Below are 26,822 nucleotides of genomic sequence, written 5' to 3' on the forward strand. Positions count from 1 at the left end.
TAATAAATTATTTATTAATCTCTTAACAAATTTTAAAATATTAATTAAAAGGTAGTAAATTTCTTTTAATTATTTTTATTTTAAAATTTTATTTACTTTAATTTTATTCTAATTAAAGATAAATAATAATTATACAAAAATAATTTATAATAAAAATAGAAACTCTCTAACTCTCCAGTATGTGAGGATAGAACAGTAAATTGATCACATCTTGAACCCCATTGTTATTTTATTTTCATGCCATCAAATTTACACGTGTTCATGTTGTAGTATTGTCCCATCCACGTGCTATGCGCGTGACATATCAAGGGCCACTGACATAAGAAAGCCCCGTAAACAATCCAAAGACTCTTAAACAGGATAAAAGAGAGGGAGGCTTGTGTGTCTTCTCCGTTAACCCTTTTTTTTATTTAATCTAAAAATGGACTCTCTTGCTCTCTTTTGCACTGGAGCTCTCCTCGCCGGCGGCATCTACTGGTTCGTTTGCATTCTCGGCCCAGCAGAGCAGAAAGGCAAACGGGCTGTAGATCTATCCGGCGGCTCGATCTCCGCCGACAAAGTTCAGGACAACTACAAGCAGTACTGGTCATTCTTTCGCCGTCCAAAGGAGATAGAAACCGCCGAGAAAGTCCCCGATTTCGTCGACACATTCTACAACTTAGTCACCGATATTTACGAGTGGGGATGGGGCCAGTCCTTCCACTTTTCTCCGTCCGTCCCAGGCAAGTCCCACCGCGACGCCACGCGCCTCCATGAAGAGATGGCGGTCGATCTCATCGACGTCAAGCCTGGAGATCGAATCTTAGATGTGGGATGCGGCGTTGGTGGGCCTATGCGTGCCATCGCCGCCCACTCAAACGCCAAAGTTGTGGGCATCACAATCAACGAGTACCAGGTGAACCGCGCGCGTTTGCACAACAAGAAAGCTGGCCTAGATTCGCTCTGCGAAGTTGTGTGTGGGAATTTCCTACAGATGCCATTCCCGGAAAACAGCTTTGACGGCGCGTACTCCATTGAAGCTACATGCCACGCGCCGAAGCTGGAAGATGTATATGCAGAGATCTTCCGAGTATTGAAGCCTGGATCTCTCTACGTGTCCTATGAATGGGTCACAACTGACAAGTACAAGGTTAATGATCCTGAACACGTGGAAATCATTCAAGGCATTGAAAGAGGAGATGCCTTACCTGGGCTCAGAAGCTACACAGATATCGCTGAGACGGCGAGGAAAGTAGGATTCGATGTGGTGAAAGAGAAGGACTTGGCAAAGCCACCGGCGCAGCCATGGTGGACGAGACTTAAAATGGGGAGGATCGCCTACTGGAGGAATCACATTCTCATTACCATATTGGCTGCCTTGGGTATAGCTCCAAAGGGAACTGTCGATGTCCACGAGATGCTTTTCAGAACCGCCGATTATCTGACCAAGGGCGGCGACACTGGGATTTTCACTCCGATGCATATGATTCTGTGCAGAAAACCTGAGACACCATCAAATTCATAATCCAAAAATTTCTGGTCTTCAAGGTAACATCTGGTTAATTATGTTGCAGCAACTCTGTTCCTCCACACACCACCACACCCACACCCCCACCGCCACCCCACCCCCCCCCCCCCCCCCCCCCCCAGCTTGTGACCTTGGTTTCTTTCTTCTTAGGTTTTTTCACTTCTACATCTTGATTTTTGTTATGATCTTTTGTATTTTTTGTTTTGGAATTTATTTAATTGTCTTGGCTGGATGGTTAAACTACTGTTAGATTATTTTCTATTATTATTAATGCGAAGAATCTGTTCATCGGATTTTCCACCATCTCTATTTAAATAAAAAGAAATTAAAATCATGGAAAAGAAAAATCAAGAGAGCTAAGGAAAAGGCTTGGGTAGGGCTTGGCAGTACTACACAAGGCGCACATGGATTGCAAAGGCGCTTTTGCAAAGAAAAGGCTTAGGTGGTCAGTGGCCAGCAGTCCAGCACTGGTTCTTGACTTTTGCTCTGGGATTATGCCAAATTGGTTTAGCTTTTGTAGCTGTAGGTTTGTCTTGTTATGCCTATTTTTTTCTTTTCTTTTTTTCCTTCTTCCAATTTCCAATTTTTTGCGAGATATGGAAGATGAAAAGAAAAACCTAAATAGCTTCAAATTCCTTCTCTCGGAGTATCTCTTTACAGAAGATGAAAAGAAATCGGTTGAATGTGGTGGTAATTGTATCAGTTAGCATCGGAAGTAATATATGGTTGTGTGAAAATTTGGTAAGGTGTCACTTTGACTGCGGTTTGGGCTGGATTTATAGCATTGCATTTTCTGGTAGGCATACGCAGATATTTAATGGAAGGGTCTTTATGGGCTGGTAGTTAAGGCTGAAAAGTGGAAAGATTTGGGGCATTATATGCATATCAACTATTACTTGGAAGGATTGACTAGCTTGGAGGTCCCAAGTTCTGAATCTTCTCCAAGGTTTCTTATTAAATTTGGTGGTGTTGCAATGAATAGAGCCAATTTATGAGAGAATAATCAAGCTATAGGATTTCAATTTCAGCAAATTATATATATATATATATATTCTAACTTGCTGATTTATGTTTCTGTGATTATTTGTTTATGTTGTGGATGTAGAGTGAGATTTACATAGCTAAGCTTTCCACAGCCCATTGAGGATTTTGGAAATCATTTGTTTTTGTATATTTTTTTTGAGGAAAAAGAAAGAAGAAGAAGAAGTTGCACTCCTTTCACTTGAGCCCACAATTTTTTAGACTGTTTGTAGCTAGTATCCAAGTAGATCTTACTGACATTGCAAAGAAGGAAGGAAGCTTCTTAGTCCCCACTCCCCTTTCTATCCTTCGACTTGAGCCCACAATTTTTACACTGTTTTCTGCCTAACGTAATGCAATATTATTAGTATCTCATAAATGTGGATTATGATGTTTAGCAATTAGGGTCATTATTTACTTATTATTTTTTCGTTGTAACTTGGTAAAATAAGTATAGAAAATCTAATTACCTAGCATGGTTCGGCCAATTGACAATAATGAGAGTCTTCTTTTTTATATCAATCGGGGTTGGATTTTATTAGAGACTATGAATGCACCGAATAGATGTGAGAAAGTGTATTTTTAATATCGCTCGTCTGAAGAATAGATTAATCTCTATGTATAAAAACGACTCAATAATTTTCCGACCATAAACGAAAAATCTAATATTGACAAGAGTTTAATTGCAATTCATAAATTTTGCTATTAATATGCACCTAATACAAGTGATTCCATACATAACGGTCCATATTAAGTGGGCTTTCCTATTTCCCTCGGCTCGGCTAAAATTCAGCCCTAAGGGGCAACGGACCCATACTTGAAGCCCAAATATTGAGCATTAAGCCATGAAGTATTTATATAGGCTGCAAAAAGCCACAAACGATATTATATCTTTTTTTTTTTTTTTTAATTCTGTTTATAATAAGAGGACAAATGCATATCGTCAACTCACCTAATTACTCAAAATATCTATATAACATAAATTACTTAATAGTCAGATTTCATAGTTTCCATTACCACCAAATTAAAAATGAATTCTAGTTGTGTTTTATGATATTTTCTTAAAGAGTATTCTTAAAGAGTGAAAAGTCTAACAAAAATCTAGCCAAACCCAGATTTGTGGATAACATGACGGCATAGCCACTGAGTGGCTATCATTTGGGTCACTTGGATTTGTTATTACCTACAGAGACCTCGTCGGCCTGCCTTTCTCTGTGCTTCTCCAGAGTCCCATCTCTATTTGCTGCACCAAACACCTTCTTTGCTATGGCTACAATCACTAATTTCTTGTCAAAACCCCCATCTTCTCTTTTAACCACCCCTAAAATCAATCCTCTTTGCTTTCATGGTTCCTTTCTAGTACCCTTTGCCTCTAAACATAAACCTTTAGCAACAAAAGTACTAAACACAAACAGGACACACTTCACCATAAAGGCCACAGCTGCCCAAGGGACCAAGAAACCTGCGAGAGACGAAAGAGTACAACAAATCCACAGTAAAGAGGATTTCGACGAAGCTCTTAAAAAGGCAAAGAACAGGCTTGTGGTTGTGGAATATGCTGCTAGCCACAGCACCCATAGCAGCAAAATTTATCCTTTCATGGTGCAACTTAGCCGATCCTGCAACGATGTGGATTTCCTGCTTGTAATGGGCGATGAATCAGAAAAGACCAGAGAACTTTGCAAGAGGGAGAAAGTAGAGAAAGTCCCTCACTTCAGCTTCTACAAGGGCATGGAGAAGATTCACGAAGAGGGAGGGATTAGCCCAGATCAGCTCATGGGAGATGTTCTATATTATGGAGACAACCACTCTGAAGTGGTGCAGCTGCATTGCAGAGAAGATGTGGAGAAATTGATTGATGATCATAAAGCTGATCACAAGCTGATTGTTCTTGATGTGGGGATCAAGCACTGTGGACCATGCGTGAAAGTGTATCCAACAGTGCTCAAATTATCGAGGAAGATGGCTGATACTGTGGTATTTGCAAGGATGAACGGTGATGAGAACGATAGCTGCATGCAGTTCTTGAAGGATATGGACGTGATTGAGGTACCCACTTTCTTATTTATCAGAGATGGTGAGATTTGTGGAAGGTACGTTGGCTCTGGGAAAGGAGAACTTATAGGAGAAATTCTTAGATACCAAGGAGTTCGTGTAACCTATTAAAGATAGAATCCAAATTAGATTAAATTCTTGATACACAACTCAACTCAACTCACGATTTTGGGTTAAATCCTCATAAATGTGTAATGCTTCTAAGTCATGAGATTAAATTCTTGATAATAGTTGGAATTAATGAAAGCACGATCAGTGATTTATTCTGCATAAGAACTAAAACAGGCTTCTGATGATGCAGAAATTGCTTTATTCTTGTGACGTGCGAGAGAAACTATAGAAGAAAAAGATTGAAGAAGAGAAGTAATTGTGTTTTAATTTAGGACAGGAAAGGCTCATCTTTTCTTCTTAGGGCTTTGCAACAGAACTAATTAATTGGAAAATATATTATAAATAATCCTCTCTTCTTGAGTGAATCTTCACTCATCTATAGGTGGGATGATGATTGCATATTCAGTATTGAAATTATTACTTATTTGGGGCAGACAATTAAAGAGATAAAACAGAGTCATGTGAGATTGTTTGCCACAGTGGTAGGTCAGTAGGAAAGTTCATCTAATAAAGATTGAAATCAATGAGATTAAAGTGTTCCTAAAAGTTCATAGATAGGAATTGATCCAAACATGTTGTGCACTGTGAAAGCGCATGAACTGTAAAAAAATAAAGTAAACACATAAAACACAAATATTTATATAGTTTACCCTCTTCATATAGAGTTACATCCACCGGCATGTCATTTTTCATTAGCAACAATAAATAATCATTATTTACAAAATTCAAAACTATATTACTGATCAACTCAATTACACTCAAGAGAATTCACACTACATAACTGTTCATAATAAATACATTAGTTAATCCTCTAAGTCTTTTCTAGACATAACCCAATATATTTACTACTACAATTATTACAACATAAAGGGTATCTTTAACTATATGGGCAATAACCCTCTTATCAATGGAAAAGAATTCATTTCTCTTGAATTCTATATCCTTTCTTCACCTTAGGAGGAAGCCTCTTTCCTTCTATGAGACTACAATGGGCAGAAGCTCCTCATATATGGGCAAAGCCACTCTCTCTAGGCAAAATCACTCTCCTTGGGCAAAATTACTCCTTACGAGTGAGCCAAATAACTTTTTCACTGTAACGCTCCTACTCCAACCACTAGAGGAATTGTCTGCTTTGGCTCATCCCATCCTGAGCCTCACAGTTTTGTCCTATAGGTGGAATGAAGAATTTCTCAATAGGTCACCCATCCTAGGATTTCTCTCAAAAAAGCATGTTTAATCCCAGAGTTCTTCCAACTCTCCAGGCCATTCCACCAAAAGGCGCCTCTAGTGATTAGCTTCACCCATTTAGACAAGGGCACCAGTGAGCCTTGCCCTCCCAGAGGACTGCTCCAGCCGAGACCTTCCCTTTTTGCACGGGATGTTATAGGCCCACCAGCTTCCGCCTAGTTCATCCCTGAACCACACATCTACTAGAGGGGGTCTAGCTCTGATATCATCGTAACGCTTATACTCCAACCACTAGAGGAATTATCCACTTTGGCCCACCCCATCCTAAGCCTCACGATTTTGTCCCATAGGTGGAATGGAGAACTTCCCAGGAGGTCACCCATTCTAGGATTTCTCTCAAGCAAGCACGCTTAACCCCGGAGTTCTTCCAACTCTCCAGGCCATTTCACCAAAATGCGCCTTTAGTGATTAGTTTTCCCATTTCAATGTATGATTCAATTCATTCCTGCCCCCATTTGAACAAAGGCACCAGTGAGCCTTGCCCTCCCAGAGGATCGCTCCAGCCGAGACCTTCCCTTTCCGCACAGGATGTTACATCCACCATTCTTCTATTTATATTTTTAATTTTCTCAATCCTAATCTGATTAGGAATCTCACTCAATTTAGGAATAACACTAAAATAAGAGTTTTACTCTACATAGGAAATATATCTCCATCCTATTGAGAAATATTTCTTAAACTCAAATTAGGAAAAGTTTTCTCCAAATCCTATAAGGATTTTGAGTCATAATTCTAACAATCTCTATCTTGACTCAAAATCCATCAACTATTATATACTTTGAATTCTTGGGTGTCATCAAATTATTAATTTTTCATACTTGAGCTTGAACATTTTAAATTTTTCATTCCTCAATCTTCATCTTGGGTGTAACTTGCTTCTTTCTTCAGAAAATCTTTGCGTCATTAATTTTTTTAATTTTATATTAAGAGCTTTACTTTAATTTTAACTCTCCACCATCACTATTATTGCATGTGCGACTTTCAACATGTTGCAACAGCTCTACCTTTAACTCCACCTTCAACCAAGCCCACCAAGATCATCTCCATACTCTGATATCAACCTGTTGTGTACTGCGGAAGTATATAAACCGTAAAAAAATAAAGTAAATATACAAAATATTAATATTTATATAGTTCACTCTTTCCACATAGGGCTACATCTATGAGCATACCATCTTCCATTATTAACAATAAATAATCATCATTTACAAACTCAAAACTAAACTACCCATAAATCCAATTACACCTAAGAGAACTCACACTGCATAACTGCCCGTAATAAATACATTAGTTAGTCCACTCAGTCTCTTTTAAACATAACCCAATATATTTACTACTATAATTATTACACCACAAATGGTGTCTTTAACTACATGGGCAATAACCCTCTCATCAATGGATAAAAATTTCTTCTTCTTGAATTCTATGCCCTTTCTTTACCTTAGGCCAAAGTCTTTTGTGACACCCCTCACCCGTCTATAGTGTAGTCGAGCAAGGCATGTCACACTCGATACCAGAGCACCCTATCTTATCTTACTTTATTCATTTAATAATTTTATTCTCGTTATATTTTAATATTAATTAAATTCATAGGAGAAATTGACGGAGTTCCCCTTGTTGTCCCAAAAATAGTCCAAGAGGGGGGTGAATTGGACTTTAACAATTTTTCGGCCCTTGCTTGTAGTCTAATGAAAAATTGTGGCTTTGTTCAACTAGGTGCTTCTCTATATAAAATGAAAGTAATATGTGCTTCAACAATGTGTTCTTAAGTTGCAATTCAGTCCTCAATCAATGTATATGGCAATATCTAACAAAGCATTCATCATACAATATACAACTAATTTCTCAAGTCACTCAATATGTCCACAAATTTATCAACTCAATCTATTTAACCAACATTCAATATCATGTATATGAGAAAAAAATTTAAATTGCACAAACGTAAAGAGGTAAAGGTTAGAGAGATCAAACACAACGATTTTTATAGTGGTTCGGCTTAACTAGCCTACATCCACTCTCTCAAAGAACCCTCTTTGAGTCTTCTCTCCACTATTTGCTCTTTTGAAGGCAAGAGACCAAAAGCCCTTTACACTTTTTCAACACCAATCCTTTTAGCAAGGTAGCTTGAAACCTTTCACAAGTGCTATCACAAGCACTAACTCTCTTAAGCTTCAATAGGTGCTTGTACAACCTCTCTTAAATGCAATTCAATATTGTAATACTCACTCTTACTCAATACAAATCAAACTATAAAGAAGAGATGAGTTGATTTGCCAATGGAAGCTCAAAATCTTTAAAGCTCTTGAATGAAAGCAATAAATGAAAAATCAATGTTGGAGTTCAAATGTAGGCTTTCATCAAGTGTAAATGAAGTAAAGAATGTGTATTTATAGTCCCAAATCATTTTAGACCGTTTAAAACCCTTTTGGAACGTTATACACACTGCCCAAGACAAAATAGCCGTTATTTTGTCCTTTTGTGCGAAGTTGAGCAGCTCTGATAAATTAGCAAACTAATGAAATTTTAGGAGCGATCAAGATGGCGGTTAGTAAACTAACGTTTTTAGCAAACTCATTAGCAAACTAAAAAATTTAGCAAACCAGTTAGCAAACTAAGTCAACAGCTGCATATCTCAACTTGTAATGTCAAATGATTTAGACCTTAAAAAATATTTCAATGGTAGTATCCAAGGTCATGGTGAGAAAAAGTAATCAGAAAATAAAATTTCATTTTTGAGCTCCATATGACTAAATTCTTATCCATTCTTTTCACAAAAGACCTAAGACTCACTCCTTAATACTATGCCTTTCATACCTTTTCTTTGAGTCTTGGCTTCCATAGTCTTGTCCTTTTCTCATTTTGAATTTGTCTTGAAATGCTTTTGAGTATCCTTTCTCCTTAGATGCAACTTCAAGAATTCTTTAGTAATAAGACAAAGAATCTACACATCACTTTAAAGTTGGGTTAGATAGATTCTCTTTGAGTTTTGTTATCATCAAAATCAATGCTCATTTTGAGCTACACGGGGTTAACAATCTCCCCCTTTTTGATGATGACAAAACTCAACTGAATCAACAATAAAAAATAAAAGTGTGTGAAAGTTTATGTGAGTATGTAAATCCAAGTATAGTATACCGAAAATACTCCCCCTAAATATATGCACATAATTTTCAAGAAATCTATTATAAGCTCCCCCTGAATTTATGCTATAAAGCATATTCACAATTCTCAAATATAAACACCAGTATAAACACATATCCATCAACATAAGTATCAACACATATTCACATATCATCACACTTTACAAGTATATCAACACATTTCCATCATATTCACATGAACACATATTCACATATCCATATCCATTCTCCCCCTTTTTGTCATCAATCAAAAAGGAAACAGGAGAAAATAATCCAAAAAGAATCATGTTAGCCCAAAGTAAACGCATTAAGGTAGACAGTAGCAAACTAAAAACCAATAATAGCAAACAGACTAGGAAACTAAATATGCATATTGTAAACTAAAAATCCAGATGAGATGCTATTTAAGTCTGTTACTCCTGCGAGTGGATTTTGAAGGCACCATTTTCTTCCTAGGGAGTTTAATAACAGGGGGCTGAGGTGCTTGTTCAGCCACTTGATCATCTTTCTCGGGCTCATCTTCTTCAGATTGTGGTTGAAGAGCAGCAGCGAGGGTCTGGTATGGATTTAACACGGTTGACTTGTACCTTTTCTTACCTTTCTTTGCTGCAGGGGCAGCAGCTGCAGATAGCTGAGTTTGAGCACTAGCTTGGTGATCTTTTAAAGAGGTTTCCTGGTGCTGCGTAGGAGCAGCAGCAGTCTCAACTGGTGGTGCAGGTGGAGGTTCAACAGGCAGCTCCCTTTCAGGTTCTACAACCTTTGCAATGGTATGCTCAGTAGGGACATCAGCTGCGAGGCCAATTTCAGGTTCAATGACCTGTTCAGTAACATGCTCAACAGGAGCTTCTACTGCAGGTTCAAGTGCAGGTTCAGCTACTTGGTCACGTTCATGTGTCCTATCATCAGGAGACTCACCAACCTGATTGCTTTCACCCTTATCAGCAGAGACTTGGGTAGCAGCCTCAACTTTAGTGGGAACACCAGTTTCCTTGGCCTGCTGAAGATCCATAATCAGCCTTTTTAACTCCTCATTTTGAGTGAGCGGGTGACTCACTTTATAATCAACCACATCCACATATTTTCGTAGAATGTCAAGGGACTGATTTGTTGAACTAAAATGTTCATTAACAGTAGCTTTTATCCCTTGAATTTCACTCAAAAATTCACTAGCAGATTCAGAATCAACCTTGGCAGAGGAGGAACCAACCTTTTCAAATCTTTTCTTTCTCCTATCAGTGTCTGAATATATTTCCCTAAGCACTATCAAATCAGTTCTAGAGCTTTCCTTAGAAACATTCACATGTAGCTCTTTAAACACAGCAGTCAAAAGATGTGCATAAGGCAGTTTTCCAATCCCATAAGCCTTGCACATGTTCTTGAAAATTAAGTAAGCCAAATTCATCCTAACTTTATTCACAATGTGCCACATAATACACATGTCCAAGTGATTCAAATAACCATAACTACCTGATTTAGGACAGAAAATGTAGTTCACCATACTGTGAATGATTTTGATATGTTGAAGGGCTTTTGTACTGGTGGACTTTTCATTTGCGGCAGTGTTAACAAGGAACACCTCATTTTCAAACTCAACCAAATTGAATCCTGCCACCCTAGCAACATCCTTATGTGTGGAAATTTTATTTCCATGATTGGGCAATTTCAAAGCCGTGGCTATCAGTTCAATCAGAAACACTATATGTATTGGTATTCAAAATCACTTCAAATCGATCCTCATCATCAACAATTCTCATGGTTCTATAAAACTCTTGAACAAGCCTAGGGTAGTACTCATTTGCACATTCACACACATCCAACCATCCTTGAAACTCAAAAAGCTCTTTAAATTGAAAGTTTACCTGATTAAAGTTCTCCCATTTGATGAATTTGCAATCCAACAGTGCTTTATCCACTGAACCCGAAAATTTTTCGGTACGCATTTTTCGTTTGGTATCCATCCCTTGCTTCTGTCTTGTCTTTTTCTTTTCTGGCGTCGATGTAGGGGATTCGACACCCTTGGACGGGTTTGAAGACTCACTAACTGATTTTGATCTCGGTAAGTTTTGCTTTCCTTTCATTTTCTTTCGTAATGCCGAGACAGGAACATCGTCAGAGGCTGACGAGGAAGATGAAGCAGCTGCAGCAACAGGGGATTTTCGTTTGGTGCGAGCCATTAAATAAAAAATGAAATCTGGTAATGGCATTTCGGTGAGTGGAGAGTGGAAGAGGAAAGGAAACTTGAGATATTTGGTGAGTTAGGGTATGTTTTGCCGGAAAGAGAGATTGGGTGTGTTTTGGGAGGTGACGGCAATCGATACAGAGGAGAGAGAGAAAGCGTGGGGGTTTCGTGTGGCAGAGGGTTTAAGTCCTCTTGAGTCCCGCGCTTTTCAGTGTCACTGTACTTTCAACTGAACTAGTTTTCTTACTTTTTATTTTATTTTATTCTATATTTCAAACAAGTTTATCTGTCCCAATATGCACACATAAACATTTTTACATGTCTGACACAGCACTGAGAATGTGATATCAAATGTGAAAAGATAAATGCATTGCTGGACATGCAAAAAAATTTCAAGAACAATCACCTTTCGGTTTGAAATTTGAACAGTACAAGATATAGCAAACTAATTTTAGTCACGCAATATTAGCATACAACTTAGTAAACTAATTTCACGAGAACACAAACAAGTTAGCTAATATTCTTTAAAGATTTCTTAGCAACCCTATATTACAGCAGATCACTCACATATTTAACAAAATGTAAATCATGAAATTATTATGAATTAAATTTCAAACAACTAGTTCACACATACCAATTTCCCTTCTAATTCTGCAAAATGTTTCTTCATTAAGAGGTTTTGTAAAAATGTCAGCAAGTTGATTTTCAGAGGCAACAAACTCGATTTTGATATTTCCATTTTGAACATGATCTCTAATAAAATGATGTCTGATCTCAATGTGTTTAGTTCTTGAATGTTGGACTGGATTTTTGACCAAGTTTATGGCACTAGTGTTGTCACACCTAATTGGGACAAGATTATATTTTAGACCAAAATCTTCCAATTGTTATTTCATCCATAAGATTTGAGCAACACAACTACCAGCAGCTATATATTCTGCCTCAGCTGTGGATAAAGCTACTGAAGTTTGTTTCATCGTACAAGAAACTAGTGCAAGACCAAGAAATTGACAAGTACCTGAAGTACTTTTTCTATCCAGTCTACTTCCAGCAAAATCAGAGTCACTATAGCCAACAAGATTAAATGATTCACACTTTGGATACCATAAACCAATTGATTGTGAGCCAATGAGATATCTAAAAATCCTTTTAACTGCACTTAGATGAGATTCTTTTGGACATGATTGAAATCTTGCACACAAGCAAACACTAAATTGTATGTCTGGCCTAGATGCAATAAGATACAAAAGAGAGCCAATCATACCTCTATAAAGCTTTGTATCCACTTCTTTACCTTTTTCATCATTGTCAATTTTGATTGTTGAACTCATAGGAGTGCCCATGCTCTTCAAATCTTCCATTTTAAATTTCTTTAGCATATCCTTGATGTACTTTGATTGATTTATGAAGATGCCATCTTTCATTTGTTTAATTTGAAGTCCAAGGAAGAATGTGAGCTCACCCATCATGCTCATTTCAAATTCATTCTGCATAATCTTAGAAAATTTCTTGCAAAGAGATTCGTTAGTAGCACCAAAAATTATATCATCAACATAAATTTACACAATGAGCATATCATTATGATGCTTCTTAACAAAAAGTGTTGTATCCACTTTGCCTCTTTGAAAATCATTTTGTAAAAGGAATTTACTAAGCCTTTCATACCATGCTCTAGGAGCTTGCTTTAAACCATATAAAGCTTTAGTGAGTTTATAAACATGATTTGGATGCTCATGATTTTCAAAGCCTGGAGGTTGTGCAACATACACTTCCTCATCAATATAACCATTTAAAAATGCACTCTTGATATTCATTTGATACAGCATAAAATCCTTGAAACATGCAAAAGCACACAACATTCTAATAGCTTCAATTCTAGCAACCGGAGCAAAGGTTTCATCAAAATTAATCCCTTCCTCTTGGTTGTAACCTTGAGCCACTAGTCTAGCTTTGTTTCTAACAACATTGCCTTTTTCATCCATTTTGTTTCTAAAAACCTATTTGGTACTAATAATTGAATGATCTTTTGGTTTAGACACTAAATTCCAAACTTTATTTCTCTCAAATTGATTTAGTTCTTCTTGCATGGCAAGAATCCAACTTTTATCATTTTGAGCATCTTCAAAACATTTAGGTTCAATTTGTGAAACAAAAGCAACATTACCAAAATATCTTCTCAATTGTGCTCTAGTCATCATCCTTTGAGATGGATCATCAATAATGTCTTCTTGAGGATGATTTCTATGGAATCTCCATTCTTTAGGTAAATCTTCATGTTGGGGCTCATTTACTTGTAATTCTTCCAAATTTGGCATTTCTTCATTAATTTGATCTTCATTGGCATCATGGACATCTATTATAGTTTCTCCTTGAGTTTCCCTCATCTTTGTCATCAACTTGTTCCATTTTTTGACTTGATATTAAATTTTCTTTTCCAAAAATCTGCTCATTATTATCATCACAAGCATTTTTCCTTCTAATAGAAGGGTTAGTTGATACGGTGTATCCGCAAGTGCACGGGTCACAGCAGTATAGTTTTAAAAATGATATCGATCCCACAGGGAATTGTGCTTAAATTGGAAATAAAAGGATAAGCTAATTAGAATGACAAAATTTAAAGATATTAAAAATGAAATTTGAAATTAAAATTTGTATTTGAGGAATTTAAGCTAAATCAAACAATTAATTAAACTAGATTACCAAGATTTAAATTGAAATTGCTATTTATAAATTTTGGAGGAATTAAATCTAAATTCAATAAAAATTAAAGTGATTCTAGAGATTGGATTTTCCATATTGTTTGCATGTGGTTTATCCCTAATTTAGCCAAACACATGAGAATTGCAATTTTGAGGGAAATCAATTCTTAAATTTTTGAAACCTTTTTCAAGCATTTCAAAGTTGGTTTTCATTAAATCAAACCCTGTTTTCACGGTATTTCAAACCTAACAAAAACCCATTTAAAGCTCTAATTGATTTTTGGAAAGTTCCCCTTAATCCTCTTAGCTTATCTCTAACACCAAGAAAATAAAGTTTATTGCAAGATTATCTATCCCTAATATTCACTTTTCAGTCCATCTATTAAGGATTAAAGCTTAACTTAATGAGGGCCCATTCATCAAGCAAGGCAACAAGCTCACAAGCAATAAATCAAAATGTAACAAATCCCATTTAAATGGCTAAATCAGTTCAAAACCACAATACAAATCAATATTTACAAACCCATCTCTAGAATCTCAATCAACTACTCACTATTCATAGTTTTAAGACAAACCCAAATGTATAAATGAAGAAATAATGGAAATGTAAGCTAAAGGGTAGAAATACCAGTAAAATTGCGAAGGATCTGCTGCAGAAAGTGCGTAAACGTGATCCTTGTGCCTTTGGAAAATGCATAACGTGCTTCCTCCTTCTCTCTTTCTAATCTTGCCAAAAATGCCTCCCTTGCTCTCTATGGAAAGAAAATGATAAAATGAGACTTTATATAGGCTAAGGGTCTGCCCTAGAATGGGTAAAAGGGGGAAGGTTCCAGAGAAAGTGAGGTAAAAAGCTGGAGTAACGGAAATGCCACCTCAACCATTTCCAGTAAAAATGACATAAGCCGAGTCAGTTGTGTCGTTGGTTGTGTCGCGGGTTGTGTAGCTCTCGGCGTGAATATCTGACGATCGACACAACCTGCGACATAGGCTGATTCGGTTGTCTTTGCAGTTGTGTCGCTCTCGGCCATTTTTTACTCAACTTCAAAATTTTTACAATTCGACTTTAATCTCCTCCAAATGGCTACTCTGATCAAAATACATCAAATTTCTCCAAATTTAACCTACAAAACAAATAAATTCCAAAAATTAAACTAAGTAGTGTGAAATTTGTAAAATTGACTAAATATATACTAATATCTATAATAATAGCTATGAACAAGGGTAAATTATGTGCAAAAATTACATCTAAATGATGATATAAAATGCATGCATCAAATTCCCCCATACTCAAACTCTTGCTTGTCCTCAAGCAAAATTTCATTAAAACTCATTTGGAAGGGAATAGAATCAGTCTTTGAAAACACAAAAATCACTAATCCAAACCATCAACTTACCTCTTGCCACCAACATTCCAAATTCCCACCAGCAAAAGCACAAAGAATGAAGCAAGCACTCTCAACAATTACAGAATAGCTAAGAATTAACCAATCAACCCAAGCAACAAATACCAACCAGCTACAAGAGTCAATTGTGTCAAAACAAACCTAAATGAAATAGATAGCCAATGTATCTCAAATAGATGGTGAGTAATGTATGGAAGATTATATTGCCAAACCCATATGCAAGCATAAAAGATCTAACTCTACTAATGTAACAAGCATTTTTCAAAGAATCATTAGGTCTTTTTAAGGGTTGTAATGGGATCAAATAGGGTAAGATTGTGGTTAACAAAGAAAGGGAATAAGGTAAACAAAATATGAGAATAATATTAATCATGAAACTCAAAGTGCATCCATTTTTTTTTTCTTTCTTTTTTTTTTTTATCAAGAGGAAAGAAATTCACAATGAATCTTAAGTGCTAACACAATAAAGGGACTACTTTTATAATATATTTTTTTATTTTGTATGTGTCTCTATTTCACGTCACACCCAAAATTACCTTTGGGATATTTTTGTGACTTTTTTTTTTAAATCAAAATGTAACAATTACTCTAGCACTTTTCAAGATGTTTCAATCCTCCAAGTTTTTTTTTTTATATCATTATTTATTTTATTTTTTTTTATGCACTTAATTGCTAAAATATTATTCTCATAATAGGTGGTAGTGTTTAGGTTTAATGGCTAGGTAAATGATTTGGGTTCCAAAGAAATTAGGGAATTAAGGTTCAAGGGGGTTTGCAAGGGTTAAAATGAGATTAAGGTAGGTTAAGGCTAAATGTGAGGTTTAAAATATGAAGGAATGCCTAAATCATATTCTTATCAAATGCAAGTTAAAAATTTCGCTTTGAAAGATCTAAGATGCTTGTTCTAGGAATGGTGAGACGACAAGGACCATTTTCTTCCTTAAAGGCTTATAAAGATACTCAAAACTCAAAATAAATAATCGTAATCGCATACCTACATGAATGTATTAATTTTCAGCTATTAAGTAAGAGAAAGAATAATGCTTAAGACTTTGTACCCAGCTGGAACTTTCATTCCACTAACCATCTAAAGGCAAGTTGGATTGCTTGAATAAGTGGCTTATGGAATCCAAAGACTGGTTTAAAAATCCAAAAATTTTAAATGAATGAATGAAATGCATGAGTGTAAATGTCAAGTCAACCTATATGCAACTAAGTATGCGTAACTAAGTATATGAAGCTATATGCAAGTGTATGTATGTGAATATGTACAAGTATGAAGTAATGAATGAGTATGTCACTATATGCAAGTGAAAAAGGAAAAATAATTTTGCAAAAAATTTACCCTCTCCCCCATACTCAGAATGAACATTGTCCTCAATGTTAAAAGAGTGCAAGAAATGGGATAATTGGGTTATATGTGCAGAAAATGGGTAGCTCATATGTGCATAAAGAATTATTACCCTGTTGCATAAGCGATAGCACAACTTGTGTTGAAAGTGACACAAGCTGAGACGAGAATTGTTACCTCATTGAAGTGCAGCCAATTTAATTAAAATTTGGACAGCTGCTGCACTTATTGCAAAAGAAACAGTGCAATGGAATCCATTAAATCAATTAAACTCAAAAATTCGGAATAGGGAAGTTAAGCGCAAAAATATAATCATCAAGTGTAAATTCCGAAGGAGCATATCAAAGCAAGTGAGCAATGTACTAAAGATATAAAAGAAAAATGTATTTTATGAGGAACTAAAAAAAACTGAATAAGTAAATGGTTCAAGTAAAGGAAAAACAACACAAGCAGAATATTAACTAAACAAGTTAAAAACACTAATTAATTAAGCAACTAAAATAAAGACATGAAATGTTTTTTTTTTTTTTTTTATGAGTTAGTGGGCTTTTTTTTTTTTTTTTTTTTTAGCATGGGGTGGTTGCGGGCCCATTCTGGTGAAGTGAGTTCTTATCCTGCAAACAAACAGGCGACACAAGTTAGAACACAAGGATAGGGGGGTTGTGTCGCAAGTTGTGCAACAATCTGCCCAAAAGTGTGCCCAGCGAACACAAGCAACGACACAAGCAACCCCGGTTATGTCGCAGGTTGTGCAACAATCTGCCCAAAAGTGTGCCCAGCGAACACAAGCGACGACACAAGCAAACCCGGTTATGTCGCAGGTTGTGCAATCTGCTGCCCAAATTTGACCAAATTTCATAGCACCTAAAAATTTGAAACAAATTAGATTTCAAATGATTAAACCTTCATAACATGAATTCTAATTGTTCAATTTGTCATGTTCATTAAATACTCATAAAAAATAATTTTTCAAAGCACCAATTCACACATCCATATTCAAATAATTTTCCTTTTAATCCAAGATGTCAAAATTTGGAAAAATTTTCTCTTGAAATTAACAAAAAAGGGCAATGAATCCAGCAATATGTACTAGCAAATACTCAACAAAAGAAAGATGAAAATTATAAGTGAACAAATTTAAAACTAAAAATTTTAAAGCTAAAATTTAAAGCTAACACAAAAACAAAAATTTTTTATGCTCATTTGCTTGCAATGAATTGTATCCCATCTGCACAAGGAAATTAGAACAATGTTAAACTCTGAATAAGGAGTATAGAAAAACTTAAAACAAATATATATATGAAAGAAATAAAGAATCAATGAAAAATTATGAGTTATGCACAAAAATGCTAAGTTTAGGTCTTTAGCTTGACCATACTCGCTCAAGATGTTATGGAGAATGAGAGAGATAGCAAGTTGCTATCTTCTCAATTGGCTCACCAACTGAATAGTGCCTCAACCTTTGCTCATTTACCTTGAAATTACCTGATTTTTCACCAAAAATTTCCACAGCACAATGAGGGAAAACTTTCACAATTTTGAATGGACCGGACCACCTTGATTTTAATTTTCCTGGAAAAAATTTCAACCTTGAATTGAATAAGAGAACCAAATCTCCTTCTTTAAAGTCCTTTTTCTTGATATTCTTATCATGCCATTTTTTAGTTCTTTCTTTATAGATCCTAGCATTTTCATAAGCATCAAGTCTCAATTCTTCTAATTCATCAAGTTGCAAAAGTCTTCTGTGTCCAGCAGCTTGTAAATCAAAATTGATTGCTCTAATGGCCCAATAAGCTTTGTGTTCTAACTCTACAGGCAAATGGCATGATTTCCCAAAAACTAACCTATAAGGTGTAGTTCCTATGGGGGTTTTAAATGCTGTTCTATATGCCCAAAGAGTGCCATCTAATTTAAGGGACCAATCTTTTCTGGACTTATTGACAGTTTTCTCCAAGATTTGCTTGATTTCTCTATTTGTGATTTCTACTTGGCCATTTGTTTGAGGGTGATATGGTGTGGCAATCCTATGCTTTACCCCATATTTTCTCATCAATTTTTCAAATTGGTGGTTGCAAAAATGGCTACCACCATCACTGATTATGGCACGTGGGGCACCAAATCTGGTTAAAACAAATTTTTTCAGAAATTTTACCACAACTTTTGCATCATTGGTAGGTGTAGCTATAGCTTCTACCCATTTAGATACATAGTCCACCCCTACCAAGATATATTTATTCCCATAAGAAGATGGAAATGGCCCCATGAAATCAATTCCCCATACATCAAACAATTCAACTTCTAATATGGATTGTTGAGGCATCTCATCTCTTTTGGAAATGTTGCCTACCCTTTGGCACCTATCACACTTGCTTACAAAGTCTCTCACATGTTTAAACATTTTAGGCCAATAGAAACCTGATGTCAAGACTTTTTCAACAGTTTTTGAGACACTAAAATGACCACCATATTCAGAGGAATGACAATGGTAAATAACATCATATATTTCTTCCTCCGGTATACATCTTCTAATTATTCCATCATTGCATCTCCTAAACAAAAGAGGTTCTTCCCAAGAATAAAATTTAACATCATGCAAGAATCTTTTCTTTTGCTGCCAAGATAAATCAGGTGGCAAGACACCACAAGACAAGAAATTCACAATATCAGCAAACCATGGAAGTGCAGATTTCACCACATACAACTGCTCATTCATGAAAAACTCATCAATTGGCACAATTTCATCATCTTTATTTTCAGTTTTTATCCTAGAAAGGTGATCAGCCACCACATTCTCAACACCCTTTTTATCTCTTATTTCCAAATCAAATTCTTGAAGTAACAAAATCCATCTAATCAACCTAGATTTAGCTTCTTTCTTGCTCATTAAGTACCTTATTGCTACATGATCAGTGAAAACTATTACCTTTGAGTTGACCAAATAAAAACGAAATTTATTGAGTGCAAATACTACCGCAAGGAACTCCTTTTCAGTTGTAGCGTAATTGACTTGAGCTTCATCAAGGGTTCGGCTTGCATAGTAAATGGCATAAGGTTTTCTATCTTTTCGCTGGCCAAGGACAGCTCCAACAGCAAACTCGCTTGCATCACACATGATTTCGAATGGCAAAGTCCAATCCGGGGGTTGCATGATAGGAGCTGTTGTTAATGCCGTCTTTAACCTGCAAAAAGCAACCATACAATCTTGATTAAAATCAAATTTAACATCATGATTCAAAAGATTTGTTAAGGGTTTAGCAAGTTTAGAAAAATCCTGAATAAATCGCCGGTAAAACCCGGCATGTCTAAGAAAACTCCGCACTCCTTTGACAGTGGTTGGAGGGGGCATTTTTTCAATAATTTCTATTTTAGCTCTATCCACTTCAATTCCCCTATTTGAGATTAAATGCCCTAAAACGATTCCCTCTTGGACCATAAAGTGGCATTTCTCCCAATTCAACACCAAATCATTATCAGCACACCTCTGCAAGATTTTAGACAAATTAGTCAAGCATGAATCAAAATTAGTGCCATATACTGAAAAGTCATCCATGAAGACCTCCATAATTTCTTCAATAAAATCAGAAAAAATGGCCATCATGCACCTTTGAAATGTGCCAGGCGCATTACACAATCCGAATGGCATCCTTCGATATGCAAAGGTGCCATAGGGACAGGTAAAGGTAGTTTTTTCTTGGTCATCAGGATGTATTGGAATTTGAAAGAAACCAGAATATCCATCTAAGTAACAAAAGAATGAATGCTTGGCTAATCTTTCTAACATTTGATCCATAAAAGGAAGGGGAAAATGGTCTTTTCTTGTAGCATTGTTCAACTTCCTATAGTCTATGCACATTCTCTAACCTGTAACAGTTCTAGTGGGTATCAATTCATTATTCTCATTTTTAACAACTGTCACCCCACCTTTTTTTGGTACAACATGCACAGGACTAACCCACTCACTGTCAGAAATAGGGTAAATAATTCCAGCAGCTAGTAATTTTAGGATTTCCTTTTTCACAACATCCTTCATTGTAGGATTCAATCTTCTTTGGTGTTCAATGGAAGGTTTACTATTTGGCTCAAGGAAAATCCTATGCATACAAACTGTTGGACTAATTCCCTTTATATCATCAATTGCATAACCCAAAACTCTTCTATATTCTCTCAAAACTCTCAACAATTTTTCATTCTCAATATCAGTCAATGATGCATTAATTATAACAGGATATGTTTCATTCGGTCCAAGAAAAGCATACCTGAGGTTGGAAGGAAGAGGTTTAAGATCTACCTTTGGGGCATCCTCTACCTTTAATGATGGTTGTTTGATTTCCAAATTTTGCACTTTTTCAAGCTGAAAAATTGTGGCCTCAGGATGTGGTGGAGAGCTCTCCAAGTGTTGTGCAAAAGCAGTTATGTTGTGATTGTCATCATCAATGCTTCCACCATGGACTAAGCAATTTTCAAGAGGGTCTTGTGGATAGCCTTTTCTGAAATCCTCTTGAACAATCTCATCAATAATGTCTACCTGCAAACAAGAATCAACTTCTTCATGTTTCCTTTTCATGGCTGGATTGATGTTGAAAATCATTTGATCATCTCCCACTCTAAGCGTCAATTTCTCACCCTTTACATCAATTAATGCACCAGCTGTTGCCAAAAAGGGTCTTCCCAATAAGATAGGAACTTTTGTGTCTTCTTCCATATCTAGAATGACAAAGTCCACCGGAATGTAGAATTTCCCAACCTTGATAGGCACATTTTCTAGAATGCCTTCTGGATACTTAATTGAACGGTCAGCCAATGAAAGATACATATTTGTGGGCTTCAAATCTCCCATATTCAACTTCTCATATATTGAAAGAGGCATTAGGCTAACACTAGCTCCAAGGTCACATAAGGCATTTGCCACACAATTATCACCAATATGACAAGGAATGGAAAACACACCCGGATCTTTGAGTTTGGGAGGTAACTTCTTCTGAATTATAGCACTGCATTGCTCTCCCAAGTTGATGGTGTCATAATCTTCTAGTCTTCTCTTGTTGGAAAGAATCTCCTTCAAAAACTTGGCATAACTTGGCATTTGGGATAGTGCCTCAGTGAATGGCACATTGATATACAACTTCTTTAGCACTTCAAGGAATTTGCCAAATTGTTTGTCTAGCTTATGCTTGATGAATCTTTGAGGGTAGGGAAGGGTGGGCTTGTAAGGTCTGGTGGGATGTATGGTTTCTCCCTCATCTTGCTCACTTTTGTTTTCTTCTTCTTTTTCATTTTTCTTGCTCTCAATTGAATTTTCTTCTTTTGTGCTCTCTTTTTCTTCTCTCTTGTTTTCACTCTCTAGACCAACTTTCTTACCACTTCTCAAGGTCACAACCTTACATTGTTCATGAGGGTTTTGTGGTTGGCTAGGTAGTTTCCCATATGAATTGCTTCCCGATGAGCTTGCTTGTTGAGCCAATTGAGTCTCCAACATGCGGTTGTGGACTTGTAATTGATCCATGGTTTGTCTCATGTGTTGCATTTCTTCCTCCAATTTGCTATTCATCTTGCTTTGTTCAGCAAAAAATTTCCCCATCATGCTTTCCAAGGTTGGCTTCGGTTCATGAGGTGGGAGGGATTGTTGTGCTCTTGCTTGATATCCAGGTTGTGGCTGCCATGTGGGCTGAAATTGAGGCTGAAATTGAGGCCTATTTTGCTGCATAAACTGCTTGTTATGAGGATAATTTGAGCTTTAGCCTTGTTGAGCAAAAGTTGCTTGTGGTCTCCATGTTGAGTTGTTCACATTAGAGTAAGAATTTTCCATAGGTTTTTGTTGATAACCTCCTGCATAAGCAGCTTGTTCTTGCAAATAATCATCACCATAAGAAGAGTAATCAACTCCACAACTTTGGGTTCCATCTGTGAAGGCAACTTGTTGCATAGTTTAAGGAGTTGAGTTTGTTGCCTTTGTGCAAAAATCACTAAGAAGCTGAGTCAACTGATCAAATCTTGCATTCATGTAGCTAACTGAGTCAAGTTCATAAATCCCAGCCTTCTTTGGCTCAAGTGCTCTAGGAGTTCCCCATAAATGGGTATTATGAGCAATCTTCTCTAATAAATCATAGCATTCTTCACTTGTCATTCTCATGAAGTCTCCTCCTGCTTGTGAATCAATTGTGTTTCTTATGGCTGGAGTAACTCTGGTGTAGAAATTCTGAACAATCATCCATTTGGGTATTTCATGATGAGGACATTGCCTTTCAAGCTCCTTAAATCTCATCCAAGATTCATACAAAGTTTCATCATCTCTTGGTTTAAAAGCTACCATCAAATTCCTCAAATGAGTGGTCTTCCCAGGTGGGAAAAATTGAGATAGAAAAGCTTGAGATAGCTGCTCCCAAGTAGCTATAATAGCTTGTGGAAGTGAGTCATACCACTCCAATGCTGAATCCCGAAGAGAGAATGGAAATAAGGTGAGCCGAATAACTTCATCTGAAACTCCAGGTTGTCTTTGTGTACCACATATCATCAAAAATTTCTTCAAATGAGAATGAGGATTTTCAAGTGGACTACCTTCAAATTGTGAATTCTGAACCTTTTGAATAAGACCAGTCTTTAACTCAAATTGATTAGCTCCAATGATAGGTCTATTATCTCTCACATCTGCACATCTAGGAAAAGCATAATCCAACATGGATCTTCTCTGAGGATCATTTTGATTAGCAACTGCATTTTGCCCGTTTTGCTCATTTCCTCCATTGTCTCCACCAATAGCTCTATTTTGATTCTCCATATTTTCTATTGTCTCCTCTTGCTCAAATCTTTGTTGTTCTTCTTTTTCTGCTTCCTTTCTTCTCTTGTATTCCTTTTTGTTAGCTCGACAGAATTTTTCAATTTCAGGATTGAACAACAATTCAGTATCACTTGTGCTTTTCGATCGTCTCATAAACAAGAAAAGTACCTGAAAAACACAAGGAACAATAGTGAAAATAAAAGAAAATAAAAATTCTAATTAGCTTAAAACAATTAAAAACAAACAATTCCCCGGCAACGGCGCCAAAAACTTGATACGGTGTATCCGCAAGTGCACGGGTCACAGCAGTATAGTTTTAAAAATGATATCGATCTCACAGGGAATTGTGCTTAAATTGGAAATAAAAGGATAAGCTAATTAGAATGACAAAATTTAAAGATATTAAAAATGAAATTTGAAATTAAAATTTGTATTTGAGGAATTTAAGCTAAATCAAACAATTAATTAAACTAGATTACCAAGATTTAAATTGAAATTGCTATTTATAAATTTTGGAGGAATTAAATCTAAATTCAATAAAAATTAAAGTGATTCTAGAGATTGGATTTTCCATATTGTTTGCATGTGGTTTATCCCTAATTTAGCCAAACACATGAGAATTGCAATTTTGAGGGAAATCAATTCTTAAATTTTTGAAACCTTTTTCAAGCATTTCAAAGTTGGTTTTCATTAAATCAAACCCTGTTTTCACTGTATTTCAAACCTAACAAAAACCCATTTAAAGCTCTAATTGATTTTTGGAAAGTTCCCCTTAATCCTCTTAGCTTATCTCTAACACCAAGAAAATAAAGTTTATTGCAAGATTATCTATCCCTAATATTCACTTTTCAGTCCATCTATTAAGGATTAAAGCTTAACTTAATGAGGGCTCATTCATCAAGCAAGGCAACAAGCTCACAAGCAATAAATCAAAATGTAACAAATCCCATTTAAATGGCTAAATCAGTTCAAAACCACAATACAAATCAATATTTACAAACCCATCTCTAGAATCTCAATCAACTACTCACTATTCATAGTTTTAAGACAAACCCAAATGTATAAATGAAGAAATAATGGAAATGTAAGCTAAAGGGTAGAAAAACCCAGAAAATTGCGTAAGGATCCGCATGCAGAAAAGTGCGTAAACGTGATCCTTGCTTCTTTGGAAAATGCGTAACGTGCTCCCTCCTTCTCTCTTTCTAATCTTGCCAAAAATGCCTCCCTTGCTCTCTATGGAAAGAAAATGATAAAATGAGACTTTATATAGGCTAAGGGTCTGCCCTAGAATGGGTAAAAGATGGAAGGTTCCAGAGAAAGTGAGGTAAAAAGCTGGAGTAACGGAAATGCCACCTCAACCATTTCCAGTAAAAATGACATAAGCCGAGTCAGTTGTGTCGTTGGTTGTGTCGCGGGTTGTGTAGCTCTCGGCGTGAATATCTGACGATCGACACAACCTGCGACATAAGCTAATTCGGTTGTGCTGCAGGTTGTGTCACTCTCGGCCATTTTTTACTCAACTTCAAAATTTTTGCAATTCGACTTTAATCTCCTCCAAATGGCTACTCTGATCAAAATACATCAAATTTCTCCAAATTTAACCTACAAAACAAATAAATTCCAAAAATTAAACTAAGAAGTGTGAAATTTGTAAAATTGACTAAATATATACTAATATCTATAATAATAGTTATGAACAAGGGTAAATTATGTGCAAAAATTACATCTAAATGATGATATAAAATGCATGCATCATTAGTCTCATCAAAAAAAACATGAATAGTTTCCTCAATAACCAAAGTTCTTCTATTGAACACTCTATAGGCTTTACTCTTTGTTGAATACCCAAGAAAGATTCCTTCATCGGATTTAGCATCAAATTTCTTTAAGTTATCTTTCTTGTTATTTAAAATATAGCACTTACAACCAAATGCTTTGAAATATGAAATATTTGGTTTCCTTCCTTTCCATAGCTCATAGGGGGTCTTTTTCAAAATTGGTCTAATCAAAACTCTATTCAACACATAGCAAGATGTATTAACGGCTTCAGCCCAAAAGTATTTCGGCAAATTATTTTCACTCAACATAGTTCTATTCATTTCTTGCAAAGTCCTATTTTCCCTTTCCACTACCCCATTTTGTTGTGGTGTTCTAGGAGCTGAAAAATTATGATTGATTCCATGTTTATCACAATCTTTCTCAAATAAGTGATTTTCAAATTCAGTTCTATGGTCACTTCTTATAGATGAGATGCAAAAGCCTTTTTCATTTTGAACCATTTTACTAAAAGAGGTGAATTTTTCAAAAGTTTCATCTTTGTGAGCAAGGAAAAATGTCCATGTATATCTTGAATAGTCATTAACAATAACTAAAGCATATGACTTTCCACCAAGACTGGTAGGAGTTACGGGTCCAAATAAATCAAGATGAAGCAATTCTAGTGGCCTAGTGGTAGACACAATATTTTTAGATTTAAAAGATGCTCTAGTATGCTTTCCTAGTGCACATGCTCTACATTGAAATTCATTTTCATAATTAATCTTAGGAAGACCATTAACAAGTTCTTTCTTAGACAATTTTGAGAGTGTATGCATGCTTGCATGACCTAGTCTTCTATGCCACAAGTAACTAGAGTTATCAAGAGATACTAGACATGTACCATGATTAGTTTCAAAATTATTCATGTCAAGCAAGTAAACATTATTGGATCTATTTGCAATGAACAATGTATCATTATCTAAGTTATTAATTGTACATAGAGAAGAAGTAAACTTTACCTCAAAACCTTTATCACAAAGTTGGCTTACACTTAGCAAGTTGTATTTCAAACCTTCAACAAGTGAAACATCTTCAATACAAGGTTTGGTTCCAATTGTGCCATTTCCAATTATTTTTCCTTTCCCTTTATCTCCAAATTTTACATATCCTCCATCTTTCATTGTGATTTTTGAAAACTTGTCCTTTTCACTACCATGTGCTTTGAACAACCACTATCTATGTACCATTTTTCACTTTCCTTCATCCCTTTGAAACAAACCTGAAATTTAATCATTGAACTTTAGGTACCCAAGCAACTTTGGGTCCTTGGGGGTTAGTGACCTTAGGTAAGGTTCCCTTTAGTACCCATACGTTCTTTACCTTAAGATGACCTTTCCTAAGTGCACACGAACTAATCATATGACCTCTTTTATTGCAATAATAACATGTAACATTAGGCAAGGAGGATGTAGATGTTTTAATGAAATGATTCTTGTACTTGTCATAGTTCATGAAACCATCAAAACCAATTCCATATTTCTCATTTGAAATTCTTTGGTTTCCAAGAAGTACATCT

The 26,822-nt window shown here is 35.9% G+C and overlaps 2 protein-coding genes and 1 non-coding gene across 3 annotated transcripts; all 3 read left to right on the forward strand.

The window, feature by feature from the left end:
• The first annotated feature begins 346 nt into the window (after positions 1-346).
• On the forward strand, positions 347-1,800 carry LOC110632160 (24-methylenesterol C-methyltransferase 2). Its single transcript, XM_021780281.2, has one exon. The coding sequence runs from the start codon at positions 422-424 to the stop codon at positions 1,502-1,504; it is 1,083 nt and encodes a 360-aa protein (XP_021635973.2). The 5' UTR covers positions 347-421; the 3' UTR covers positions 1,505-1,800.
• Positions 1,801-3,620: 1,820 nt separating this feature from the next.
• LOC110632135 (thioredoxin-like protein CDSP32, chloroplastic) lies at positions 3,621-4,720 on the forward strand. The gene has a single exon (XM_021780257.2). It carries the CDS (start codon positions 3,794-3,796, stop codon positions 4,691-4,693), a length of 900 nt encoding a protein of 299 aa, XP_021635949.2. The 5' UTR covers positions 3,621-3,793; the 3' UTR covers positions 4,694-4,720.
• An 18,211-nt stretch (positions 4,721-22,931) lies between these two features.
• Positions 22,932-23,038, forward strand: LOC131171563 (small nucleolar RNA R71). Its single transcript, XR_009142223.1, has one exon. It is a non-coding gene; the product is annotated as a small nucleolar RNA R71 (small nucleolar RNA).
• The last annotated feature ends 3,784 nt before the right edge of the window (positions 23,039-26,822 follow it).

The sequence above is a fragment of the Hevea brasiliensis genome, chromosome 12 (assembly GCF_030052815.1).
Source record: "Hevea brasiliensis isolate MT/VB/25A 57/8 chromosome 12, ASM3005281v1, whole genome shotgun sequence".
NCBI classification, from domain to species: Eukaryota; Viridiplantae; Streptophyta; class Magnoliopsida; order Malpighiales; family Euphorbiaceae; genus Hevea; species Hevea brasiliensis.

Coding starts and splice junctions, on each gene's coding strand:
- LOC110632160 (XM_021780281.2), top strand. CDS start 422: ATGGACTCTCTTGCTCTCTTTTGCACTGGAGCTCTCCTCGCCGGCGGC.
- LOC110632135 (XM_021780257.2), top strand. CDS start 3,794: ATGGCTACAATCACTAATTTCTTGTCAAAACCCCCATCTTCTCTTTTA.